Genomic DNA, 24529 nt, shown 5'->3' with positions numbered 1-24529 from the left:
TTTGCAACTCCCATTCAAACAAGCGTGTGTGGGCGTGGTTTGTGGGTGTGACAAGTCAAGAATTTGCGGTATTTAGTTTGCCAACTGCCGCTGAAATTGCGCTGAAATAATCACTGATGTATTTTATTCGACGCAATGCAGCTAAAATCATGATAGATAATAAAATAGTTGATGTTTTTCAAGGGTAGAGGAAGTTTGGAGGGAAATTGCTTTGAGAGAGCCAGTTCAGCTGTTTTACTGTGAAGGTGTGGAGCGGAAGCGGAAGCGCGCGTACACGTCGAACTTGTTGTTCTCCCGCCAACACTCTGCTGCGAGGAAGCCACGCGGAGAAAGCAAGCAAAAGCAAACAGCAACACTTTTTGTTTTCAAACTTTTTTTCAACACTTTGCAAAAAGTTTGACGAGCGCCAGACGGACGCCACGTGACAGCGGGATGACGGCTTATGACGTCATCTGATCAGACCCTCTCGCGACCCACAGGTAAGTTCCAAAAACATTCCAGGACGTCCACGTTGATGCCGCGCGTTCATGCGTGCGCGTGCGCGCGCGTGGCCCGCCTCAAGTCAACGGCTGATGACTTGTCACGTGTCACTCGAAGTCGAGTCTTGTTTACAAGCTTCGTGTTGCTTGACCTCTTTTTTTAAAATTATTATTTTTACATTGTTCATGTTAATCTGTGGACGTCGACAGACGTCGGGATGCTGGTTGCCATGGTAACATCCCGCACTCCCGTGTTGACAGCAAGACGGGACAGGAAGTTGCATTTGGGTGTTAAAAGTACAAAATGTGCAATTAAATCGATCGTGCCGATGTTTTTATTTGTGAGGTGAGGTGAGGTGAGGTGCATGATGGGATCTTTCCGGCGCTGCAGGCCTCGCTTCATGAGTTCTCCGGTTCTGTCCGACCTGAGCCGTTTCCACGCCGGAGGCAACACGTCGCACGCGTGCAACAGCGCCATCTGGAACAGGTACTCGCGCACGCGCACCTCGCAAAACTGCTCGCCCGGTCACCGGAAGTGTGCGTTTCCTGTGTCTCTCTTTTTTTTTTTTTTATTGTATAATTTTAAACAAGTTATACAACGAACTTGAGAACAATTCACACACGCACGTCATTAATTCCGGTGTCTCTTTTTTTTTTTTTTTTTTATTGTATAATTTTAAACAAGTTATACAACGAACTTGAGAACAATTCACACACACACACGTCATTAATTCCGGTGTCTCTTTCGACACGTTGAATGTGTCTGTGTACGCGTTTCCTGTTCTCGTCACAGTTTGACAGGAAGTGCCGGCTCACTTCCTGTCACACCAGCGATCATTATTAGAATTTTTCAATTGACTTCATTTTCATTTTGTTTTTAAAATGTAGTGAGTTTTTGTTAGTTTCTGTATTAGTTTTAGTTTTTAAAATATGTGCGTGCATTTCTTTTTTAAACAAACAGCATGGGAGTGACATCATCTTTTGGTGCTTTTCTATTGGCTGCTGCTGGATGACGTCACTTCTGCGTCACACACTTTCAAACGTCCTGATTATGGCAGTTAATGTCAAAATAAATCGACTTAAAAATCACACTTTAAATCATCCCCAAAGGCTCATCCATGAAATTAATGACCAAAGACGCAAACCTTTAGTTATAGTTCTGTAAACATAAAATGGGGTTTCAGTTAGTTTGACTATTTTCTAAAAAGCATTTTTGTTTTATTTTATTAACTAAATTGCTTTTTGACTTGTATTTTTTTTCATTCGTTTTAGTGAACTCAAATAAACTTGTGTCACACACATGCACACAACATCCAGATGTGTGCGCACGCTAATGCTAGCAGGCTAGCTCACTTGGCTAACAGTAGCAAAAACTGATCTATATATATCTATATATATCTCTATATATCTATATGACTGGATAGCCGCTAGGCCAAGACCTTTGAGGTGGTGAGGCGGCCATATTGCTCCTCCCAAGAAACGTTTGTTGCCATACAATCCGAAAAAAATGGAGAACCTTTGAGACACGACTTTGAGTAGAAACAGCATCATTTATTACATTTGACATTTATTAAAGGGATACTTCACTTATTTAGCCCATTATAGCAATAAAAGGTTCATATTAATTTGATACTTTCATTATTTTTCACGTACAATGAATACTTTTGAAAAAGAATGTTGCCGCTTGTTGTCAACTGAAAACGACGTCACATGTGCTCAGGTCACGACTAATCACAGCTCACCTGTTTTCGAGGTTTGCTCATGTGACATTCACAAGCTGAGCTGAGCACATTGTGACGTCATTTTCAGTTGACAGCAAGTTGCAAAATGTGTTTTGAAAGGTACTAATTGTACATGAAAAATCCTGAAAATATCAAGCGTATAGTTGATAAAGTGGTCTGCTTGCGATGTGGGAGGAGCAAGATGGCGCGTTTGGGCTGTCGGCTATCCACTCATATATACAAGTCAGTGAGGCTCGCTGACTTGGCTAACGGTAGCAAACGTCATTCGAAATGTGTTAGCTTGTGTCCCCCAGCGTCCAATCAGCAGTGATGAAAGTCTTCAGGGGCGGAGCTCTGCAGCCCAACGAGCTCTACGCGCTGAACGAGAACATCAGGTGACGCTGTCGCCGTCTTCGCCGGCGGCCATTTTTGGTCGTCTTGGCCTGACGCGCGGCGGCCATGTTTGTCCTCCTCCAGGTGGCTGCTGAAGAGCGAGATGGGCTCCTTCGTCACGGATTACCTGCAGGTGCGTCCCCGCCGCAGGAGGCGTGACGGCGGCGCCGACGGCAACTTGACCCGTTTGCGCTTTTTGCGCCTTCAGAATCGTCTGCTGACGGGCGGCCTGGCGGAGATTCTGGAGCGCGTCTTCGTCTCCGGTGAGGAAGAGGAGGAGGAGCGGCCGTGTGGTCTGTCGCCCCGGTAACCGCATGCATGCCCCGCCCCCTCCCCCGCCAGGTGGCGAGCAGCTGGCGGCGCTGGCCGAGGCCTGGCGGCGCTTCTTCACCGAGACGCTTCCTACGCTTCAGGCCATCTTCTACCCGCTGCAGGTGATGACGTCATCGCACGCACCCGCACACCCGCGCGTAACGACGTGTGTGGGTGCGTGCGCGCAGGGTCAGGAGCTGTCCGTCCGCCAGATGGCGCTGTTGGCCTTCCGAGACCTGGTGCTGCTGAAGCTCCCCCTGGAGGACGATCTGCGAACGGCGGCCGGCGTGCCGCCCGCCGTCACGCACATGCTGCTGGTGCTGCAGGTCTTCATCATCATCATCATCGTCGTCGTCGTCAATCAATCGCGCAATGACGTCACCCGCTAGCTTCAATGCTAACGTATGACGTCGACCTGCAGGGGGTACGCGAGTGTGGCGCGGCGTCCAGTCTGCGTTACCGTCACCTGGAGCGGCTGGCGGCCATGGTGGTGTCGCCGTACCTCAGCGACGTCGTCGTCGCCGCGGAGATCCAGCCCTCAGGTGCGCCGTGGCGTTAGCGCACTTGCTAACACTCGTGCCGACTATTTTGAAGCGGACCAGCGGTCTGAAAAGAATCCGGACCTCCAAAAGAACCAGGGGCCCTTTAAGGGCGGAGCCTTTCGGATTGAAGTAGACCCGTAACTCATTTGGCCCAAAAAATAAATAAATAAATATCTTCGTCCAAAGACGTATTTATACGGTTTTTTTTTTTAATGCTAGCGCATAGTGAAGGCTTTGATGCAGCCTCTCTACTGCAGTCAATGGCTGAAAAACAATGGTAGTAATTCCAAAAACGGCCAGCAGGTGGCAACAGAGTATAAGAGATCATTCTTTTGGTAGCTTGCACGTTTTGATAGCAACGGGAGACAATATTTTGTGGGCCTTGCAAAATCAGTCCAAATCCACTTCATGACTTGTGTGACCTCAATAAGGACCAAACTTTAGTAAGGAGTCAAGAAGTGCACCCCCCAAAAAGGAATCAACTTTGAACTTTGACTCACAACCATACGTCAATAGGGTTCCATTGATTTGGAACAAAGTCTTGTTGTTTAGTTTTCCGTTTTGTTTTGTTTTTTGAGAGTCAAAGTCCGGTGCCGGCCCCCAGAAACGTGTTTGAGGTCCAAACCAACAAAAGAGGATCATAAGCACCAGATTAAAGTCTTAACGCCGCACATGTTGTTGACTTGTTGACCGCAACTAACGAGTCCAGGCCTTAGTTTGGATCTGGTCCTCATTAAGGGTCTGCTTCTTCTTCTGGAGGTCTCGGTTCTTGTTGAAAGCCTCTCGGCCGATCCGGTCCTGCTTCTTCAAAGATCCGAATCCTGATTACAATTCTTGTCCTTTGTGGGTTCTGTTTGAAGGTCTGGGTTTTGGTAACCGTAAAATGTCATAGGTAGGACTCAGTTTATGGTTTTGAGAGTCCTGTTCCCAGTTTTACTTGAGTCTTCATCAAGGTATGACTGGCGGCCATTTTGACTGAAGCAACCCTCTTTGCTCCCGTTTTTTTTCTTTTTTTTTTGCTGGATTTGGACTGATTTGACCGTCTGTATTCGATTGCTATAAAAACATGGAAGCTACCAAAAGAAAGATTAGTCTCTTCTTTCATCAGGAAAAAAACAGTTAGCATTATAATATAAGCTAAGTTTCATCAATAATTACATTCCTGGTGAAAACATTGGTAAAAAGAGCTTGTTGCAACATGGCCCTGTTTGATCTCTCATACGCTGTTGCCACCTGCTGGCCGTGTTTGTAATAACTACCCTTGCTTGAACCGTTCCCTTGCAGTTCGAGGGGCTGCATCAAAGCCTTCTGTATGCTCGAGCGTAAAAAACAAAACAAAACAAAACACATCTTTGGCATACTTAGAACATTTCAACAAGAATGTATTTAGACATTTTTGGGAGCAAATTATTGGATAATTATTTCGAAAGTTCTCCTTCATAATAAAGATATTGAAATTCCAGTTGTCATTTTGATGCCGGCGGTTCTTTTGAGTTTTCTGCTGACTGGCGTTTTTTCTTCAGAGTGGTGCGGCGGCGACGGCGGCGACGGCGGCGGCGGTCTGCCCTGGTTGCTCGGCGACGGCTCCCAGCCTGACATGAGCTGCTCTCTGGCGCCCCTGGAGGAGCACGAGGGCGAGGCCTACCTGGAGAAGGCGGGCGGCATGCGGCGCCACACGGTGGCCAACGCGCACTCCGACGCGCGCCTGCTCGCCGGCGGGATGCGGCGCGGGGCCCGGACGGACGACGGCGGCGGCGGCGGTGGCCCGGAGCGGCACGCCGCCGCCGCCGGACGCTTTGCCAACCAACCGCACGTCAAGGACTCTTAGCGTTAGCGGCTAGCACGGGAAGGACGCTGCAGACCGGACAGGAAGTAGAAGCCACACGCTTCCTGCTAACGGCTAACAAGCTAGCTAACAGGGAGGAAGGACAACATGAGACGAGAAGATGCGATAAGACTCATGAGAGTGAAACAAAGATGAGCGCATGAGGATGAAACGTGAGGATGAAAAGGTGAGAACATGACATTGAGCTGGACTCAAAACTTTTCCCACAATAAAGCGCCTCCGTACAGAAAAGTGTCCTTTATTGTGAAAGAATCTCGATTGGCAGCTGTGGCGCAACCTTGACCTTTGACCTCTGGCTGCAGAGAGACTGCCGTGTAATGGGATTACATTGTAATCCCATCACGATAATCCGACGGCACCGCACGACTTCCTGATGATGTCACGGTGAGGCGCGGGCGGTTGCCATGGCAACCGCCACGCATCCCCGCTTCGGTGTGTTTCAGCAGCGTTGGTGACAAGTGTGTCATCGCCATGGCCACCAGGCCTCGCTGGCGCCCCCTCACGGTCAGCGCATGTCACAAGCCTTGTCATTGGTCAGCCAGCAGGGCGCCACCTTCTGGAATAATATATAATGGCTCCAACCACATGTTTTGCTTATTTATTTTCAGCATTTCATTATTTTCAGAGTTGCCCTATGAGGTTTATCCGAGGTGCGATTATTGCTCGTTGAAAATAACTTTTTGAATCCTGACCAAAGCTATTTTAGTGAATGAAAACTAACGAAAAAAGTCAAACTAAAATTCAAAAGAACAATTTAGTTAACGAAGTAAAATAAAAACAAAAATGCTCTTTAAAAAATGAAAACTAACTGAAACTACATGTTTACAAAACTAACTATAACTGTAATTATAACAAAAATGTCCTTGGTTTTAGTCTTTGGTAATTAATTTAATACAAGAGCTTTTGGGGATAATTTTAAATGTGATTTGAAGTCGATTTATTTGAATATTAACGGAAAAAAGACGTTTGAAAGTGTGGGGCTCTGGGTGGAGGAGTGGAACCGTCACTTGTCTTTTTTTTTTTTTTTTTTTTTTACCGTCACTTGTCTTCGGTGCCGATGTGAAAATGTGTCACACAGAAGTGACGTCATCTGGCAGCAGCCAATAGAAACGCACCTTCAAATGACGTCTCTCCTCAGTAACAAATTTGCCTGCTTGACTTTTGGCTCCAATGGCTCTCGGTTCGGCTGAATTTTCCACTTAATTTAGCCGAAATGCAATGCAAGGTAAGAAATGTGTTTGTTTGTTTTTTCATTTTACGATGGCGTTCATTAAATATTGCGCACAAGTGATACGTACAGTAGTCTGCTCGCGAGGTGAGAGTAGCAAGATGGCCGCCCTGTGACTTCAACGGTTTGCACTGACGTGTACGCGCTATCGATTATGGGTCCGCGCGCCTGTCAGGACAGGAAATGCACGGCATTCATTCCAAAATAAAATGGCATTTGGACTTCCGGTGGAACCCGTTCCAGCGAGGGCCTGATCCGGCGCTGTGTGGCTCACCCCAAGAGTGGACTCCCGGAATCCGTTCCGGGTTTTACTCGCTTTTTGTAGCAAGCAAAAGCAGTCCCGAGTCCTGCCTGCCTGCCTGCCTGCCTGCGCGGATCCGCCGCGTTGCTTTCTGCCGTGCGCACTTGTGGCGTTTTCAAGGGGAATCTTTGCAATTTGGGACCCAATAGTGAGCATCCAAGCCGTCCATGGATGAGCCGGGCTCCGTCCTCCGCCGTTGCGGCTGAGCGAGTGCGGGATGTGCGTCTTGGCGACGGCGTGCAGGCCGGCGGGGCCCCGTGGCGGCCGTGTGACGGCTACGCTGACGCTCCACTGAGGCCAGCCAGCGAACCCGGCAGCCACTTTTGCGCGCCCGGCCCTGTCCGGTGCGTATATGGAGTGCACGTGAAGCGAACCGCTTCGGGATTGTGAGCGGGGTAAGTGATCGCGGGCAGGCGGCGGCCGATGCTCGCTATCTCTCGCAAGCTAGCTCGGCGGGCTAGCTTAAACCGCCGTCTTTTGTCTGCAGACGCCGGGGAGCGACGGGCTATGATTCCATCGTCGGACACGTCCTCGTCTGACCCGATCCGTCACACGAGACGCTTTCACTTTGATTTCGAACCACTTTCTGTTCGGCTTTCAACTGATTAAGTCCGTGTGGGGACTTGCTGAACAAACGGCCCACTCGGATTTGATGAGGTGAAGGCAACTTTTGGTGTATTTGGGCCGAAATGAGCACTCACGCTTTTTTGTGTGCTGCCTTTGGATAAGGTGCACGTATTTGCTTTCAACATCGCCAGTGAGCAAGTTGATTTCAAACATGTGTTCACATCTGACAGTTGAAAAACAAACGTGAGCTTTTTCGAATGGCCACAATTGGCAGTGACGGCAGCTTGTCAAGTCGCAATGAACGGACTACAAGATGATGTGCACACACGAATAGAACTTTTGTCACAAGTTTTGAAATCGTCGACTTCTGTTCCGAAATGCGACCGAGTGCGATTGCGCAACTGGCAGGCTCAACTATGGAATGTTTTGGCCAAACAGACGTGTCCGATAATGGATCCCTGCTAGCCGTGTTAGCTAGCGGGACCGTCACGGGCCTTCGATGGAAAGCGTCCGTAAAATGGAGCTGCAATCGCGGAGCAACATTCGATTTTTGGCCGCATCGGTCGCCGTCGTTGCGTGTGTTTTGTTTGTTTGTTTGTTTTTCAAGCCAACAATGCAGTTCCGGTGAAGTCGTATTTTTGTTTCGTTTATTTGTTAAGTGACAGCGAGGCCGACGGGCTCTTCTCGGCTAACATGCTAACTGTTAGCCACTTAGCTTGCGAGCTGTTCGGGTGTTGGCGTGCGGTATAAGGCACACGTTTGTTTGCGTTTTAGTTGTCGTGTTTTGCCAACGCGAGGTCAAATGTTGACGGTTTAATAAGTGGTTCGTTCACCTGTGACCTGTGCCTCCTTTCAAATGTTCCTAAAGTTGGCTAATGTGACGCTAGCTAGCGACGTGACGTCAATGTGCGTCTTTCGTCGCCAACTTTCTCAAGTCATTTTCATGAGACATTTGAGTATTTCCGCATTTAACTTGTTTTAATGTTTTGTTAATATTACTCGTGGGCGTGAAAGTGCCGCAACAAAAGGGGAACCCTCACAAAAAGCCATTTTCACTTAGGAAAGTGCACAAAACTGCAAGACGATGACGTGAAAAATGTCAACAATTGTTTCGTTTGCGTGAGAACACGTGACTGCATTTCAGCCATTTCATTTAGATGAAAATGTTATTTGAACACCAATTTAGCGAAGCACCTCTAAATGTTTGCCATTCAAATAAGCACCAGAACGCCCAAAAGAAAAGTTAATAATGATCGACTGATATGATCGAAATAATTTGTTGTTGACACCCAGTGTGTGTGCAAAGTCCTCGCTTAACGTGTCAAAGTCACTTTCAGGTATTCCCTCACGAGAATTTGCATGACGTCACTTTGACAAAATAAAAGGAAGATATCCAAAACGGACTCGTAAAAACATTCACTGACGTTGTGACAAGCTTTCTTAAAAGTGTCAAACTGCAACGTCTGGTTGGAGTGGCCGCTTGTTGAGTAGAAGGTACCAAAAACATGGGCGAACTTGAGCTTAGTTTTCCTTGTGTCGGTCCCGCAGGAGGCCATGCGGGCAGCAGGGCGGCGCCGCCGGGTCCAGCCCTGAGCAGGCCGTCCCACGGCTGGCCGACGGGGAGCAGCCCCGCCCCCTCGCCCCGCCGGGACGCCCCTTCTAAGATGTCCCTCAGCGGCGGCCCTGCAGGCGGGAAAGGCGTGGACTCCAACGCGGTGGACGCGTACGACAGCGGCGATGAGTGGGACATCGGCGTGGGCAATCTGATCATTGACCTGGACGCCGACCTGGAGAAGGACAAACTGGAGATGTCCGGCAGCAAGGAGGGCGGCGGCCCCGCCGCCGTGGCCGCCGGCCACCCCGGCGCAGTGGCCGCTCTGCCCGACAACATGAAATTCGTCAGTCCCGCCGTGGCCGGCGGCCCGGCAAAAGACGGCAAATCCAAATCCAAGCGCGCCAAGAACTCCAAAGACGGCGGCGGCAAGACGGCCGGACCGCCGCCGCCGGACGCCGTCAAGAAGGAGCTTCCGGGCCGGGCCCCCGGGGACCCGGCGGCGGCGGCGGCCCACAACCTCAAGTCCGGCAAAGCGTCGCGGCTCCCGCCGGCCGTCAAGAAGGACGGCGTGCCGGCAAAGACCAAGAAGGACAAAATGGAGGAGGCGCCGGTCGGGGCCCCGTTGCCCCGCGGCGGGCCCTTCGAGGGCCAACAGAACGCCGAGGCCGACGCGGAGCTCCTGGGCCACGCGGCGCTGGACCCGATGGGGATGGGCCAGCCCGTCGCCATGACGACGGAGGAGGAGGACGAGGAGGAGGAAGATGAGGAAGAGGAGGAGGAGGAGGAGGAGGAGATGGACGGCGGCGAATGTCGCAATCTCAGCAAGATGTTGTGTGGCGACAAGGTGAGACGGAGCAAACGAGATCGCCTTGAAGGGAACCTGTTTTATTTTCCAGTTTGTTTGTTTGCGGCTCACGTCGCCGCCATCGCGTTCCAGCGCCAACTGCCTCCACTCGCCAGTGAAGATGGACCAATACCGGCAAAAAAACGGACCTTTGTCAGCTGACCTCTTGACTTGACTTCCAAGTAGATTGAGACCACGACCAGTAATCCCAGTTTAGAGTGGTCAGCGACACCAAGTACTGCAAGGACATTTGATTAAAAAAAAAAAAAAAAAGGCAGATCATTTTCAAGACCTTTATATCCCAATATAGCAATTTTCCTTAATCCAAAATCAAATACAAAATTCCTACAAATAAATAAATACAAATGAATAAAATAAAATACAAATAAATACATTACCTTAAAAAATGTAAATACAAATCAATAAATAAAAACATTTCCTAAAATACAAAATTTAATTACAAAATAAATACAAATAAATTTACCTTAAATACAAAATGAATACAAAATAAATCCAAAATTTTCCTCAAATACATAACTAATACAAATAAATTCAAATACAAAATACATTTTTTTTCCTTAAATACAAAATTAATACAAATAAATAAATACAAAAAAAATCCTTAAATACAAAATTAAAATACCGTGCAAAATGAATACAAATAAATAAATACAAATTTTTATTTAAATACAAAATTAAAGCAAATAAATCAATCCAAAATAAATAATTTCCTTAAATACAAAATTTTAATGCAAATTTAACACAAATAAATAAATACTAAAAAATACACAATTTTCCTTAAATACCAAATTTAAATAGACAATTCTAAACAAAATGACTTTTAATAAATAAATAGAAAATAAATAGAAAATGTTCCTTCTGTTTCATGTTCAGTACTTGCTATACAGCAAGTGCTTTATAAAAAAAAGTTTTCCTGAAATCCAAGAGTGCTTCGAGTCACACGAGGGAATCGTGAGCATGAATAAGTATGAAGGCCGATACCGATCCTGCTTTCGGTACTGGCCCATTGTGACTTCCAAGTGGGCTCGAGCCTGACCTCACTTGCTTGTGTTTTTTGCACCTCCCCCCTTCCAGATGGACTCCCATTTGGAATCCACGCCGGCTCCGCCCCCCCTGCACCTGCTGGCCAACAGCGACATCTCGTCTCCGTGCGAGCAGATGATGGTGCGCACGCGCTCGCTGGCGGTCAACACGGCCGACGCGGCGCAGGCCACCGAGCCCGAGTGCCTGGGACCCTGCGAGCCCGGGACCAGCGTCAACCTGGAGGGCATCGTGTGGCAGGAGACGGAAGACGGTTGGTGCAACAAGAAACAAAACCAACTCTTGGGAGTCGCCGTCGTTCCTTTGCTCGTGTGCTATTTGCGTGCCTCCGTGCGTCGGAATCGAGCTTACTGCCGAACAAACCATCCGGCTGGCGCTCTTGCGTTGTGTGGTTAGCCAAAGAAAAAAAGAGTAAAAACGCTGTCATCGCGGCTTGTGTAAGAGAGCGAGCACTCATCCTGACCAGCTGGAAGGAGGTGCCCGCTTTCTTCCCGCCCCGAAACCTTCAAACAACTCCAAAAAATGATCAGACTTTGCTGGCACGACCGTTCGAATCCCTCCAAAATGAGCAGAAACTGCTACGTTTTGCTCTCCGTTATTGTTTTCAGCCGAAGGCTAACAATAGCGCAGGGTAGCTAACCGTCCACGCTAACGTTTGACTAGGATGCGAGCGTTTCGGCGGCGCGTTTGGAGCGCCGGGACAGCCGCACATTTGCCGCTGCTCGCCTTTTTGGTGTGAATGCAGCACGAGGCCGATCTTGTGTCCAGCCAGCATGTTCACGTCAGACGGTTGCTCGTTCTGCAAAAGAGTTCACTTTACTGAAATATAGCCGTAAGTCTTCATTTTGTTTAAAGGGGCACTTGACTTATTTAGCCATGTTTGGCAGTCAAACGTGAATATTTTGCCTCTAATAAAGTTGACATTTTCATGAGTTTTCATGTCCAATGAGTACCTTTTAAAAAGACATTTTGCAACTTGCTGTGGACTGAAAATGACATCACAAAGTAACCAATCACAACTCAGCTTGTGAATGTCACATGAGCAAACCTAGAAAACAGGTGAACTGTGATTGGTTACCTGCATGGGCCCTTGTGACGTCATTTTCAGTCCACAGCAAGTTGCAAAATGTCTTTTTAAATGTACTCATTGGACATGAAAAATAATGAAAGTATCAAATTAATTATATGAACTTTTTATTGCTCTAATGGGCTTAATAAGTGAAGTATCCCTTTAAGGCTTCCACCACTTTGTAAATCAGTTCAAAATTGTAACATAAAAAAAAAGAGCAAGCATCGAGGCTGTGCAGAAAATAAACTTGTACATCAACATGAAATGATAGAATCAATTTTGGAAGTTTACCAATAATTGATACACAGTCGGTGTGTGGGACTGTTTTGACCTCAATTCAATTTGATAGTCCAATAAATAAATACTGTAAATGAATACTTGATACCAATTGTACGTTTCAGTTGCGCCCAATCCGAAATATGTCGTCATTCGTTTATTCCTTTTGATACGAACGTGGCAAATGTTTATTGCAGCAAATGCTGTTTTCTGTATTTTGTTTAAAAATAACGCTTCAATGTGAAAATGGTTATTTTATTTCTTGAAAAAATAAAAAAGAAATAAATACATTTAAGATCTATAAGTTCAATAGCGACCATGATACTGTGACATGGCAATATTTTTGCTCAAGGTCATCGTCAGCGTCAAAATCCGATTCAAGTCGAGTCAAGTCGTTCCACGTACTTCAGCCATCTTGCCGGCGTCGGCGTCTCAATCACGCCGCTGTGTGCGCAGGCATGCTGGTGGTGAACGTGACGTGGCGGAACAAGACGTACGTGGGAACCCTGCTGGACTGCACCCGGCACGACTGGGCCCCGCCCAGGTTGGTTTTGCGCCGGATGCCGATCGCGGATGGCCAAAACGTGCGCTGAGCGCGCCGTCTCGTCTTTTTCAGGTTCTGCGAGTCTCCCACCAGCGACGTGGAGATGCGAGGCGGGCGCGGCCGCGGGAAACGCGTGCGGCCGGCCGGCGCCGTCGGCGCCCCCGCCAACGACACCGGCACGTCGTCGGACAACAAGGCGAGCGGCAAGACCCGCGGCGGCGCCGCCAACAACAAAGGGCGGCGCGGCGGCCACGCGGCGGCGGCGGCGGCGGAGGACGCAAAGGCCAGCCCCTCCCCCTCCTCCTCCGCCAAGCGCAAGAGCAAGCCCGCCTCCGACATGGAGCCCACCTCCAGCTCCGAGGACAGCAAAGTGTCCAAACGCATGCGCGGCAGCTCGGCGCCGGCGGCGGCGGAGCGCGCGTGCCCCTCCCCCGTCCTCATCGACTGCCCCCACCCCAACTGCAGCAAGAAGTACAAGCACGTCAACGGCCTCAAGTACCACCAGGCCCGCGCCCACCACCGCCAGCGGCAGCACGACGCCGACAGCGACGAGGCCGGCCTCCATCCCGACTGCAACGGCGCCGCCCCCGTCTCGCCCAAGGGGCGGGCCTCGGACGCGCCCTCGCCCTCGCCGGGGCGGCCCAAGAAGAAGAAGCCCGGCGAGGGCGAGCCGGACGCCGCCGACGGCGAGTGTCTGACGGACGACGCCGGCGGGAAGACGGACAAGGCGAAGGGGGCCAAGGCCGCCGTTTGCAACCCGCGGGCCGCCTCCCCCGCAAAGAACGGCCAATCGAAAGCCCCCCCGCTGTCGGAGCCCGCCTCCAGCCCGCTCTCCAAAGACAAGAAGAGGAAAGACAAGAAGAGGCGGGAGGGGGACAGCCCCAAGGGGGCGGGGCCGGAGGAGGGCTCCGCCCAGCCGGCCGCCGCCTCGCTCAACGGCGCCGTGGCGGAAGCCCAGCAGAGCCGGCTGGCCAGCATCAAGGCGGCGGCCGACAAAGTCTACAGCTTCTCGGACAGCGCGCCGAGCCCCTCCCTCGGCAGGGCGGAGCCCGACGGCGACGGCGAGGGCGAGGGCGAGGGCGGCGAGGCGCAGCTGCAGAGCGGCAGCCCCGCCTACTCGGACATCTCGGACGAGGACGGCGACGGGAAGGCGGGCGGCGCCCAGGCCAAAGCGGAGGCGGACCCCAAGAAGGCGCCGGCCGCCGCCAAGGACGCCGCCTACTTCCCCGCCTACTACCCCAAGAAGGAGGAGGAGGAAGCGGAGGAGGTGAAGGCGGAGCCTCCGGAGACCACGCCCCAGCAGCCGTCGGTCATCCAGCAGCGCGCGGGGGTCTACGCCGCCCCGCCGCCGCTCTACTACAACCAGTACTACGGCCAGCCGTACGCGTACTCGCCCGAGCAGGCCTACCACGCCCACCTGCTGGCCTCGGGCCCCGCCTACCGGCAGCAGTGCGAGGAGCGGCAGCGGCGGCCGCCGGCCGACAAGAAGGCGGAGGGCAGATCGCCGGCGGGCCCGCCCACGCTCACGCCCGCCCCCCCCCTCGCCGAGCTGGCCAAAGGCAAGCCACAAAAGGAGGCGGCGGCGATGGCGATGGCGATGGGGGCGGGGCTCGAGCAGGCCAAGTCGGTCATCATGGTGAAGGGCGAGGACCCCAAGGTCGCCAACGTCGCCGCCAACGTCGCCGCCAACGTGGCTCCGCCCGAAGGCTTGAAGATGAAGCTGAGCGAGGCTCATCACGCCAAGGACGAGGCCGCCATGTGGTACAGACAGGTATGACACCTCCAAGCGCGTCCGTTCCCTCCAAAAACTTCACTTCACTTTTAATTACTTGCATCAATGCTTCGTTTTATTGACTTGGTTTTAGTTTTTTAGAAAAAGTTTAGAATTTAAATAAATGATTTCTTATTCAATATATTTTTTATTTGTATTTACTTTTTCTATGCTTATTATTTTCATTTTTTAATATTATTAGATTAAATTAATTAAATTATTATTATTAAAAATTAATAAAATAATGAAAAATTAGTTTTCAGGATGGTTCTGTTATTTTTGTTTATTAGTTTCAGTTATTCAATATTTTTTTGGTTTTGTTTAATTTGAGTTACTTTTCGTATTAGTTTTAGTTAAAAAAATATTTGTGTACAATATTTTTCATTAAATTATTCATTTTTTATTATTTATTTTTTTTAGATATATTTTTAAATTAATTATTATTATCAAAAATGAATTAAATGATTCAAAAAATAGTTTTCTGTGTGGTTGTGTTAGTTTCAGTTACTAGTATTTAATCAATGCTCAGTTTTAGTTAGTTTCCGGTATAGTTGTCGTTGTTTTTTGTTTTTTGAACGTGTATTGGCTGTACGCAATATTTAAAAAAAGCACATGTCACGATGATGTCATCTTTTGGTGCTTTTCTCGTGGCTGCTGCGTGATGACGTCGCTTGTGTGTGACTTTCAAACGGAAAACGTATTCGTATCAAAATCAATCGATTTCAAATCATCCCAAAAGGATCAAGCATTCAATTCATTACCCAAGAATAAAACAAAAGACGGTTTTGCTTGATTTGTTTAGTTGACTGAAATCAACCTAGTCAGAAGAATTTTCACCATCTGACGCTTGCAAATTTGCCACCAAGCAGCAAAGCGACATTTGAAATTGTCATCAAGCAATATCTTTTTTTTTTTTTTTTTTTTCCGCCGATATGCGCCAGTGCAACCGTTGAAGTCGCAGCACAGGGCGGCCATCTTGCTGCTCCCACCTCGCGAGCAGACGACTGTAAACGACACACGTTGCGTTACGTTGCGGATGCGTTACGGATGCGTTACGAATGTGCTATGTTGCGTTGCGTTACTTTGTGGAGCCGTGCGGGAACGCAATGTCAATCACTTCCTCCTCTTTTGTGGTCAGGAGCCCGACGCCCGCCTGTGGCCGTACGTGTACCCCGGCAAGTACTCGCACTCGCACTCGCACTCGCACTCGGACGGCGCCAAGACGCAGGAGGACGAGCGCGAGCGCAAGTCGAAGGAGGAGCGAGCGCGGCCCAAGGAGACGACGACGACGACGGCGCGCAAAGACGAGGCCAAGGAGGCGGCGGAGGAGCCGGCGCCGCCGCAGCGGACGCCGGCGGCCAAGGAGGCGCGGCCCCCGCCGCACGTGCAGTTTTCCGCCCCCCTGGCGCAGCACCAGGCCTACGTGCCGTACATGCACGGCGCTTACGCCTACGGGCAGGCCTACGAGGCCGCCGCCCATCCCGCCTACAGGAGCGTCATGATGCAGAGTTACGCCGGTGAGGCAAACGCGCACGCACGCCGTCAACACCAAACGTTCAAACGCCGGCGCCGTTCGTTTCCTTTTGCAATGTGTCAGTTGATCAAATGAAACAATTGATGATGTTGCATCACGATCGGATTGAACAATTCATGGATTTGTTTCATGTGAATGTGTTAATATTGTTTTTCAGTGATGACACCAAAGAAATGATTTTCTCAATGAAAAAACATCACTTGAGTAGTTTTATGACCTGAGCAATATATCAATAATTGCGGTATCGTCATATGGTGAGATAATCGTTATGGTGAGCCTTGTATCGGCCGTCTATCGTATCGTGAGGTTCCCACCGCTAATATTGAGGCACTTGCTAATAATCGACTCGCTTCACAAGCATCTTCTGTTCCTCAACATTTCCAACAGACGTGAACATTAAACTGCACTAAAAAAAGTAGCCACCAGAGGGTGCTACAATTGCAATTACAATTTTTTTTTTCCAACAGATGTGCTGCTTTCAAAATCGGGACATTGTGGCACTTTTCATATCATGATATTGACTTTATCGTTACATCCTCAACCACATTTCGGATACTTTTTTTGGGCAAGTAGCTAATTCGATTTGAGTGGAAGTTGACGGACGTTCATTCGTTTGTTTCCGTCGTGTCAAACTGGCGAGCAAGCCATCAAGGTTAGCATTAGCCCGTTAGCATTTAGCACAACGCAAGGAAACACAATCACAAAGATGAGATGAAAATCACAAAACGCAACAAAAACGTCAACAGGACAGCAAAGTCACATGATGTGTTGAATTAAAAAAACAAAACAATAAAGAGATAGTTTGCATTTGATTGATTGTTGTGACAGCGGCAAAGCAAGCCGAGAAAGAAATGAGACGTGAGCCGACCCGCCCTCTGTTGCTGCCTCCCCAGGGTCCTACCTCCCCGCCGGTTACGCCTTCTCGCCGTACGCCGGCAAGGCGGAGGAGGCCGGCGACAAGACGTCGTCGCGTTCCAGCCCCACGGTGAAATCGGCGGCGGGCGGCGGCGAGGCCAAAGCGCTGGAGCTCCTGCAGCAGCACGCCAGCCACTACAAGAGCAAGTCGCCCGACAGGACGCCGCACGAACGCGAGCGCGACGCCGGCGAGCGGACGCGCTCCTCGCCGGCCCAGCGGGCCCCGCCCCCCGCGCCCGCGTCGCACCACCATCAACATCATCACCTGGCCTACCCGCTCCTCGCCGGACAGTACGACCTGGCCTACGCATCAGGTGACCTTCCTTAGTTTGCGCTTTGCCTTCATTTTTCACCTTCCGCATTTCCTTCATGCGTCATCTTCTTTCCCGATGGCCAAAACATTCAAAATGACATTTTCCATATTAGGATACATACATATAATATATTATACAAATACATGACTGAGTCAATACATAAATGAAATATCTATTCTTTTTTTTTCCTCCCTTTGTAGTGCAATGAAAAATCATTTCGTCAACGTACATTTTTCACCAGACGAGATTGGAGCAAAACTGTCATGAATAAACAATAAGTGGGACAACATTAATCTGCGTTTCCGTCCATGAATGAAGACAAATTTTGCTTCATAAAAAATCGATGGACGTTTTATTGAGTTGATGAACAAAAACCAGATGAAAATAGGATTTTGTCATGTGACACACGGTGACACGCCCCCTTTTCAAATCTGCAGTTGGCAGATCCAAAGGGGTCAAATGATTATCCTGACGAAAAGTAGACAAAAACGTTTCAAATGTTTTCTTGGACGAAAATAAAGACTCGATTTCTAGTCGCCTAAAATCAAAATCAATCAAAACTGTGATAAAACCCAACAAGCGTGATTGAAAGTGAGACTCAATTTCAAAATGGCGGACAAAATTGGTCCCGTCATGTTGGCTAGCGTGGTGGTGACGTCGTGCGTGCGTGTGTGTGCGTGTGTGCGCGTGCGCCAGGTCTGTCGTCGTCGGCGATGGTGGCCAGTCAGCAGGCGTCGGCGCCGTCCATGTACCCGCCCCCACGCAGGTGAGGAAGGGCTGTCGGCCATCTTGGATGGATCCATCCACGTGAGCGGACGCCATGGCCGCAAGATGGCGGGCGGACGCTAGTTGGCCCCGCCCCCATCATCAGCTTGCCGGCTGGAGGATGGAAGCTCCTCCTCCTCTTCACCTGCCTCGCCGTTTGTCCTCCAAAACAACAGGAAGAAGAGACGCAGTCGAGCGGCCATCGCGAGGACAAACTTGACACGCGACGATGGCAGGCTTGCTCCTCCCACTGTCGATGCGTGCGTGCGTGTAAATAGTGTACAGGGGAATCATTTTTAAGAGGTTGGATGCTATTTCATTTCCTACTTTTTATTTTTATTTTTTGGTTTTGGTCTGTCTGTTTTTCTACTCTCGTTGATCATTTTCCAATCATGTAGCTGGACCAACCACCACGCCCAGGCCCCGCCTCCTCAATGACATCACTGTGATGTCACCAGCAAGCACTCAATAAAAGCTGTTGCCTGCCTCGTACTTTCTTTGCCTTCCATTATTGACATGCAAACGATTCATCGGAAACGAGATCCGCTCATCCATGATAAGCGATTAATTATTATTATTATTATTATTATTATGAATTATTTCAACGCATGCTTGACCTTCAGATTGGCCAAAATTTCCGGAGTCATAATTCTCCAGTTTCTGTCGTCCATGAAAGCAGACTGGTTATGATTTTTTTTTTTTTTTTTCCCTCAAATTGAGACATTTGTAAATGTTGCTTTTGCACATTTTCTGATCAATGATTTTCAATTGACGCTTTTGAAATGATGTCCTCGTTTTGACGACGAATCTGGAAATGTTTTTGTCTTTATCCCATTTGTTGCTTTTTTAACATGAGTAAATACAATTTACAATAATATTTGGGGGGTTTCTGGAAAGATACCGGTGAGAGTTGCAGGTTGTGTTTTGTTGTGATTCTTGTGAAATTGTGATGATGCATCTTATGTTCAAGTGTGCAGATCCCCAAAACATGAGAAGGAAATCAAGTTTGATGACATTTATTCCAAAACACAGCTGCAAAAAATACAATAGTACACTTGCAAATGAAAGGAAAGAGCTTGCAAAAGGCAAGAATCAAAACGACTGAAGCAAGAATACAAAAAAAAATCAAACAAGCACAAGACTGAGGTGAGACGGAAATCAAAGGTGAGGTCGAGACTAGTTGGGCAAAGTCGGTGGATCAGCAAGCGGATTTAGTCGGACAAACTGGTGTACTCGGATGGCAAAGGCAGACGAATCAACACGAAACAAAACAAAACAAAACAGGTGTGTGGCAAGAAAGAAGAAAAAACGCTCCCATTCGTTCCTTGAAGTGCGGAAAGCATCTTGGGATATTTTCACAGCCAAGCCGACATCCGGGCAAGTTATTTGTTCTTGTGTAGTCGCCGTAGTTGGCGATCGAAAATGGGGGGAGCCTTCTGCGCATGCGCGTCACCGATCGTGCAGGGTCACCGATAGCGTCTGGCCGGGGTCTATGCCACGGAAGAGGCGGGACTTCCGACTTGTGGGATTTTTGCACTTGAGGCCCTCAAAGTTGGAAGCACAAGAATTTTGACGCAGCCAAAAAAAAAAAAAAAGTATTTGGACGCAGCCCACAGTACGTCGCAAACCGAACCGGAACCAAACTGATGTGCAAAAACAGCCCCGCCTCTTCCGTGGCATTGTAGTTGAAGTTGTGAATTGTCCAGCAAATGATGCTAATATGAGCGGCTTGATTTGTGTTGTTTCGCGGTTTAATGGCACGCACGTCGTCCGGATTTTCCAGCAGAACGAGGTACAGTATGTCAATTTTTGTTTTCTATAAACTTGAGTGGAGTCATGTGCTACACAAGATTAGAACTCAATTGTATTTTATCCCACGACACGTGTATTGTTTTGGATTGATTGTATTTTTGTCTGTTAGTTTAGTTTGACGCTCGCTGCCAATCAAGGCAGATTTGCTGGTGACTTGTGAACCAGAACCAGAACCAGAACCAGAACCAGCTACAGAATGGAACCAATCTGCTGTCAAGCTAAAGGATCGTTCGCGGTCCAAATAAAATAATAGTGTGATTAATCTGCGTTAAATGCAATATTTTCAATGAGTTAACTTTGACAGCACTAACTGCAAAGTGTAAATATTTCGCATGCGTGCGCCTAAAACTGTTTCATAGAACAGTAATCAAAGAATGTCCAAGATGAATACAGCAAATAAGACAGACTTTAGTATAAATAAAGTATCGTTTTTATTTGATATTGGAGTGTCACTCGGTTTGTATAAATATAAAGTTGAACATTTTGTGTCACGACAAACAAACAAAAGCATTAAATATACTTTGAACAAACATTCTTATTTACAACATCAGCTCATCAGATGTATAAAAATGGTCCTGTGGAGCCAGCAGCAGTCAAATCAATCAATCAATCAATCAATCAATGGATGCAGGAGAATCTTTTCCAATTTCCAAGCAAACATCATGCAGGACGCCATTTCCGTTTGTTGTTGTTGTTGTTGAGTTGAAGTCAAAATGGAGGTCGTGAAGGAAGCTTGAAGTGCACGAGGAATGTAAGCAACGACGACAATTCACCATCATCATCATCATCATCATCATCATCATCCGTAAACGTCACAAGCAGCAATTCGCACTTTCAATAACCTGTATTGTCATTTGTTTTGAATGGCGAAGTGCGTCTACTCATGACAATTTGTCTTAAAGTTGCTTTTAAAAAAAAATAAAATAAAATAAAATAATAAATTTGAAGGACAGGATTAATGTGTGTGATTTTTCAGCCAGTGTCTGTACCAGATGTGATCGGCTGCCAGATTGTATCGGGGTCGCCTGCCGATGACGTCACGCTAGAGGATGTCCGGAAATTGTCCGTTTACAATCGTTTAAAATAACAAAATTCATGGACTCAAATTGTAAAAACGTCAATAAGCCTAAAAATATAAGAGCAGTATACTTCAAGAGTGGGGGGGAAAAAAAATGGATTGAAGTGCCTTCGCGCTTGACGGTGACGTCACAACAGCAGCGCTCACGATGTTTGCTTGGGTTTTGTTTCTTTTTCTTTTTTTAAGCTGTTCACAAATCAATCACAATAGCAAAAAAACGGTCTTAATGATAATAGGAACACATTAACATTTCTTCAGTATATTTTGCGGTGCTATTCTTAGTTTTATTTACGTTTTTCTTCTGATTTAAACGGCACCAGAACTTTGGACAAGCGTTTGCTTTTCATTCTTGCTCGGTGACACATTTCAGCACCGCCACCTGGCGGTCGGAGAGGGACGAAATACAAGCACTCAAGCCCAACAAACAAACGATCAAAACTGTGAAAATATTTTGAAAAAAATAACCGTCACGGTAAAAGGTCATGTGCCGTTTTTCTTAGGACGTGATTTGCACATGCGCCTAGGATTGTTTTTTTTTTTTTTTCCCCCTTTTACGATTCTCAAGACATACGGAAGCATTCAGTTCATTTCAATATGTCGCGATGAGCTCCGAACAATTCTAAGCAGAAAATATGGCAGCTTTTCAAAACTTGGAAGCGATATTTTAGTTTGAAAAGTGAATGCGTGAAAACTGCTCATCTTCTTCCTTTGTTGTTGTCGTCCACGTTGCGCCCCCTAGAGGACTTGGTAGATGAGGTTGGCGTCCGTCGTCGCGCCGCTGTCGGCCGAGGAGGAGGCGTGGCCGCCGTGCGCGTGTCCGTGCGCGTGCGCGTCGGCGTCGGTGGAGATTCTCTCCACGATGCTCGACAAACAATCCAAGCTGGACGCCGCCGAGGCGCGCTCGCGCTTGACGCCTGCGCATGCGCACAATTGACAGAATTGAAGACGTCATTCGGGATGGCGCATGCGCGCGAAACGGCCGGTTGACAATTGGCACGGCATGCAACTTAGTTTTCAGGCGATGGATTGAAGGAGAATATGAAATATTAATATTAGTATGAGGCCTGTTAGTCAGTAAATAAAATCTTGTCCAATTTGAGATGTCAGAAAACAAACTTTGGGTTTTCCACTCTAATTGTCATTGCTCTTTTTGTCCACTGGACGGCGCACTGAGGACCACTTGAATGACAATTTGTGTTCGATTTGAGGGAAACATTTTGCGCACATTTGTGTGCTACTGAAATGTTTATATTAGTGCAATGAGAAAATGTTTTGTCATAAGTTGTTGAGCGCTTTAATCAAGACGTCTTCACTTGCTAAATAATTTGGCTAGATGCAAACACGTGACTTGAACTTCTGATCTCAATTGACTTCAAAAGTTTCCACTCGGCATCGCTTCCAATGGCGGCTTTTTTTTTTGTGTTGCTTTCAATTAAAACCTCATTTTTATTTTATGAGGAACATAAAAAAAGAAAAAAAACTTGTCAAGCAGAAGTTCCACAAAACATTCCAAATGTTTACAATTCGTGATGATGGTTATTCCTGATCAATATTGAAAATGCAAGACGCGGGTGACGTCATGGGGTCTTACCGTGCACGCCGGTGTCGTCATTGAAAAAGTTGCTGACGTCAAAAGGGGCGCGCTTGGACGGAGGCCCGCTGAAGTCCGCCTGCGGCAACACAAGACGCATTTTCTTCATCATCATCATCAATAATCAGAAAATGATCAATGACTATTAAGCGGCTAAAATAAAACTGCGATTTTCATTTATCATAAGTCAAATACACCAAATAAATGCAAATAAGTTTTCTGATGGCTCTTTTGCGATATAAAGCCTTCAATGCTATCAAATATTTGTCGTCATTTTTCTTTTCATCTCAATTCAGGATCATGACGAAAAATTGACGATTATATTTTTCAGCAAATGAAAAATGTTTTCATTCAGGCACATTTTCTGATATTTGAAAAATGCGACTGCAACGACGCCGATAATTGATCGATGCAGATGACGTCAGTGACTTGTCAATAATGCTTAATTAATTACAAGCGATTTCATCATTAATTCTACATTTCAAAGTGCAAAAAAAAAAAAGTGAATTCAGCGCTTCATTTCTCAGTTGAACCATTGAGAGAAAAGAAAATCGCTTTTATGAATTGATTTTTGCAACTCATATGTGAACGGTTTGATCAATTTTATCTCCGGATTTTTATTCTCTTTCGATTAATAATTAAAAAAAAGTCTACCGAAAGATAATAATTTGTTATGAGTATTGACGGCGTGCGATGGAGTTTTGTTGATGAACTTCAAAATGAAATCATGATTCACAGCAAACGATTAAAAGCGACATTTATGAATCTTCCGCTCAAATGACAACATTCAAAAACGTCCATGATATGAAAATTGATATCAGCACTTTTGAGGACGATCAATTGTGCCATTTGGAAAAGGAGATCAATTCATCTTTTGAGTCAAATATGCAAACGTCAGGCGGCAATTTTTAATAACTGGCCAAATGCAACAAATTTTAGGCGAAGACGTCGAATGAAAGAAAAGATGATTTCATCGCAAAATTCAAAAGAAAGAAAGAAAGAAATGAAATGAATGACATTTTTTCCGGCAGAGGCCGTTTTCAATAATAATAATAATAATAATAATAATACATTTTCTTTTTTTGGTAACGTGCTATATTATAATTATAATAATAATAATCAGAATTTTGTTTTTCTTTTTTTCTCCATGTCGCGCCGCAGGGGAAAATGTCAGAAACGGGTTTCTAAAATGTTAATAAATGAAACCCAATGAAAACAAAAAGGGGCCTGTGGCATGAAGAAAAGAGAAATCGATTTTTCCTCTGCACTGAACGTGCTTCATATTCTTCTGATTGTGATTGTGATTGTGTCGGATGCCAATTCGTTGGTTGGCGCTCACCATGCCGTCGGAGCAGTTGGAACGCGGGCTGGAGGCGTCCGAGTCGGCGAGCTGGTAGAAGGCCTCGCCGGGGGCCGCGACCCCGCCTCGGCCTCCTCCTCCTCCTCCTCCTCCTCCTCCTCCGCCTCCGCCTCCTCCGCCGCCGCGCAGCAGCGCCTGCAGCGCCTCGATGTAGCCGATGGCGTTGCGCAGGATCTCGACCTTGGGCAGCCGCTGGTTGGGGTTGGCCGAGGCGCAGCGCTTGAGCGTCTCGAAGGCGTCGTTGACTTTGCCCAGGCGGCGGCGCTCGCGCAGCGTGGCCGCCTTGCGCCGGTCGGCGCTGGTGGTCTTGCGCTTGCACGCCTTGCAGGCCCACAGCAGGCAGCGGCCCGCCTGGTGGTGTCCGCTGGGCGCGCGCACGTGCTCGTGCTCGTGCTCGGAAGACGACGACGACCCGGAAGTCGACGACGACGACGACGACGCGTCCGGCGCCAGCCGGGGGTCCAGGTGGGCGGGGTCCTGGAGCTCCTCGAAGAAGCGCATGTCGCTCGAGTCGAAGCACGGGTCGTCGTAGAAGTCGTCGCCCGCCGCCGCCGCCATGTTGAACGACATGTCCGCGTGTAGCTCCATGATGCTCCGCAACCGGAAGTTAGCGCCTGTTCATGTTGGCCCGCAGGGGGGCGGGGCTCGGC

At 47.9% G+C, this 24529-nt stretch overlaps 3 protein-coding genes across 12 annotated transcripts; 2 read left to right on the top strand and 1 right to left on the bottom strand.

Annotated features, from left to right (window-relative positions):
• Positions 1-60: 60 nt before the first annotated feature.
• On the top strand, positions 61-5524 carry prr5l (proline rich 5 like). 5 transcript variants are annotated; one of them, XM_077517875.1, is made up of 9 exons: positions 61-479; positions 871-966; positions 2515-2595; positions 2678-2726; positions 2802-2856; positions 2936-3027; positions 3094-3231; positions 3327-3447; positions 4971-5524. In XM_077517875.1, exons 2-9 carry the CDS (start codon positions 881-883, stop codon positions 5273-5275), a joined length of 927 nt encoding a protein of 308 aa, XP_077374001.1. In that variant the 5' UTR covers positions 61-479; positions 871-880; the 3' UTR covers positions 5276-5524. The 5 variants fall into 5 exon arrangements, with proteins under 5 accessions (XP_077374001.1, XP_077373997.1, XP_077373996.1 ...); XM_077517871.1 differs by having other exon boundaries at positions 65-479; positions 826-966; XM_077517870.1 differs by having other exon boundaries at positions 67-479; positions 831-966.
• Positions 5525-6433: 909 nt separating this feature from the next.
• Positions 6434-18530, top strand: LOC144016574 (zinc finger protein 609-like). Of its 6 annotated transcripts, none has more exons than XM_077517866.1 (9): positions 6435-6518; positions 8938-9222; positions 9259-9788; positions 10884-11103; positions 12652-12739; positions 12812-14510; positions 15649-16027; positions 16938-17273; positions 17970-18530. In XM_077517866.1, the coding sequence occupies exons 1-9, from the start codon at positions 6512-6514 to the stop codon at positions 18041-18043; spliced, it is 3618 nt and encodes a 1205-aa protein (XP_077373992.1). In that variant the 5' UTR covers positions 6435-6511; the 3' UTR covers positions 18044-18530. The 6 variants fall into 6 exon arrangements, with proteins under 6 accessions (XP_077373991.1, XP_077373992.1, XP_077373989.1 ...); XM_077517867.1 differs by lacking the exon at positions 6435-6518 and adding exons at positions 6756-7217; positions 7310-7479 and having other exon boundaries at positions 8938-9788; XM_077517865.1 differs by having other exon boundaries at positions 6434-6518; positions 8938-9788; positions 12833-14510.
• A 2646-nt stretch (positions 18531-21176) lies between these two features.
• LOC144016573 (myoblast determination protein 1 homolog) lies at positions 21177-24529 on the bottom strand. Its single transcript, XM_077517862.1, has 3 exons — positions 23859-24529; positions 22520-22598; positions 21177-21842 (listed from the first exon to the last, which is right to left on the bottom strand). Exons 1-3 carry the CDS (start codon positions 24465-24467, stop codon positions 21664-21666), a joined length of 867 nt encoding a protein of 288 aa, XP_077373988.1. The 5' UTR covers positions 24468-24529; the 3' UTR covers positions 21177-21663.

Source organism: Festucalex cinctus, chromosome 3 (assembly GCF_051991245.1).
Source record: "Festucalex cinctus isolate MCC-2025b chromosome 3, RoL_Fcin_1.0, whole genome shotgun sequence".
Taxonomy (NCBI): Eukaryota; Metazoa; Chordata; class Actinopteri; order Syngnathiformes; family Syngnathidae; genus Festucalex; species Festucalex cinctus.
The sequence above is the reverse complement of the archived record's forward strand: the minus strand, read 5'-3'. Positions and strand labels throughout refer to the sequence as shown.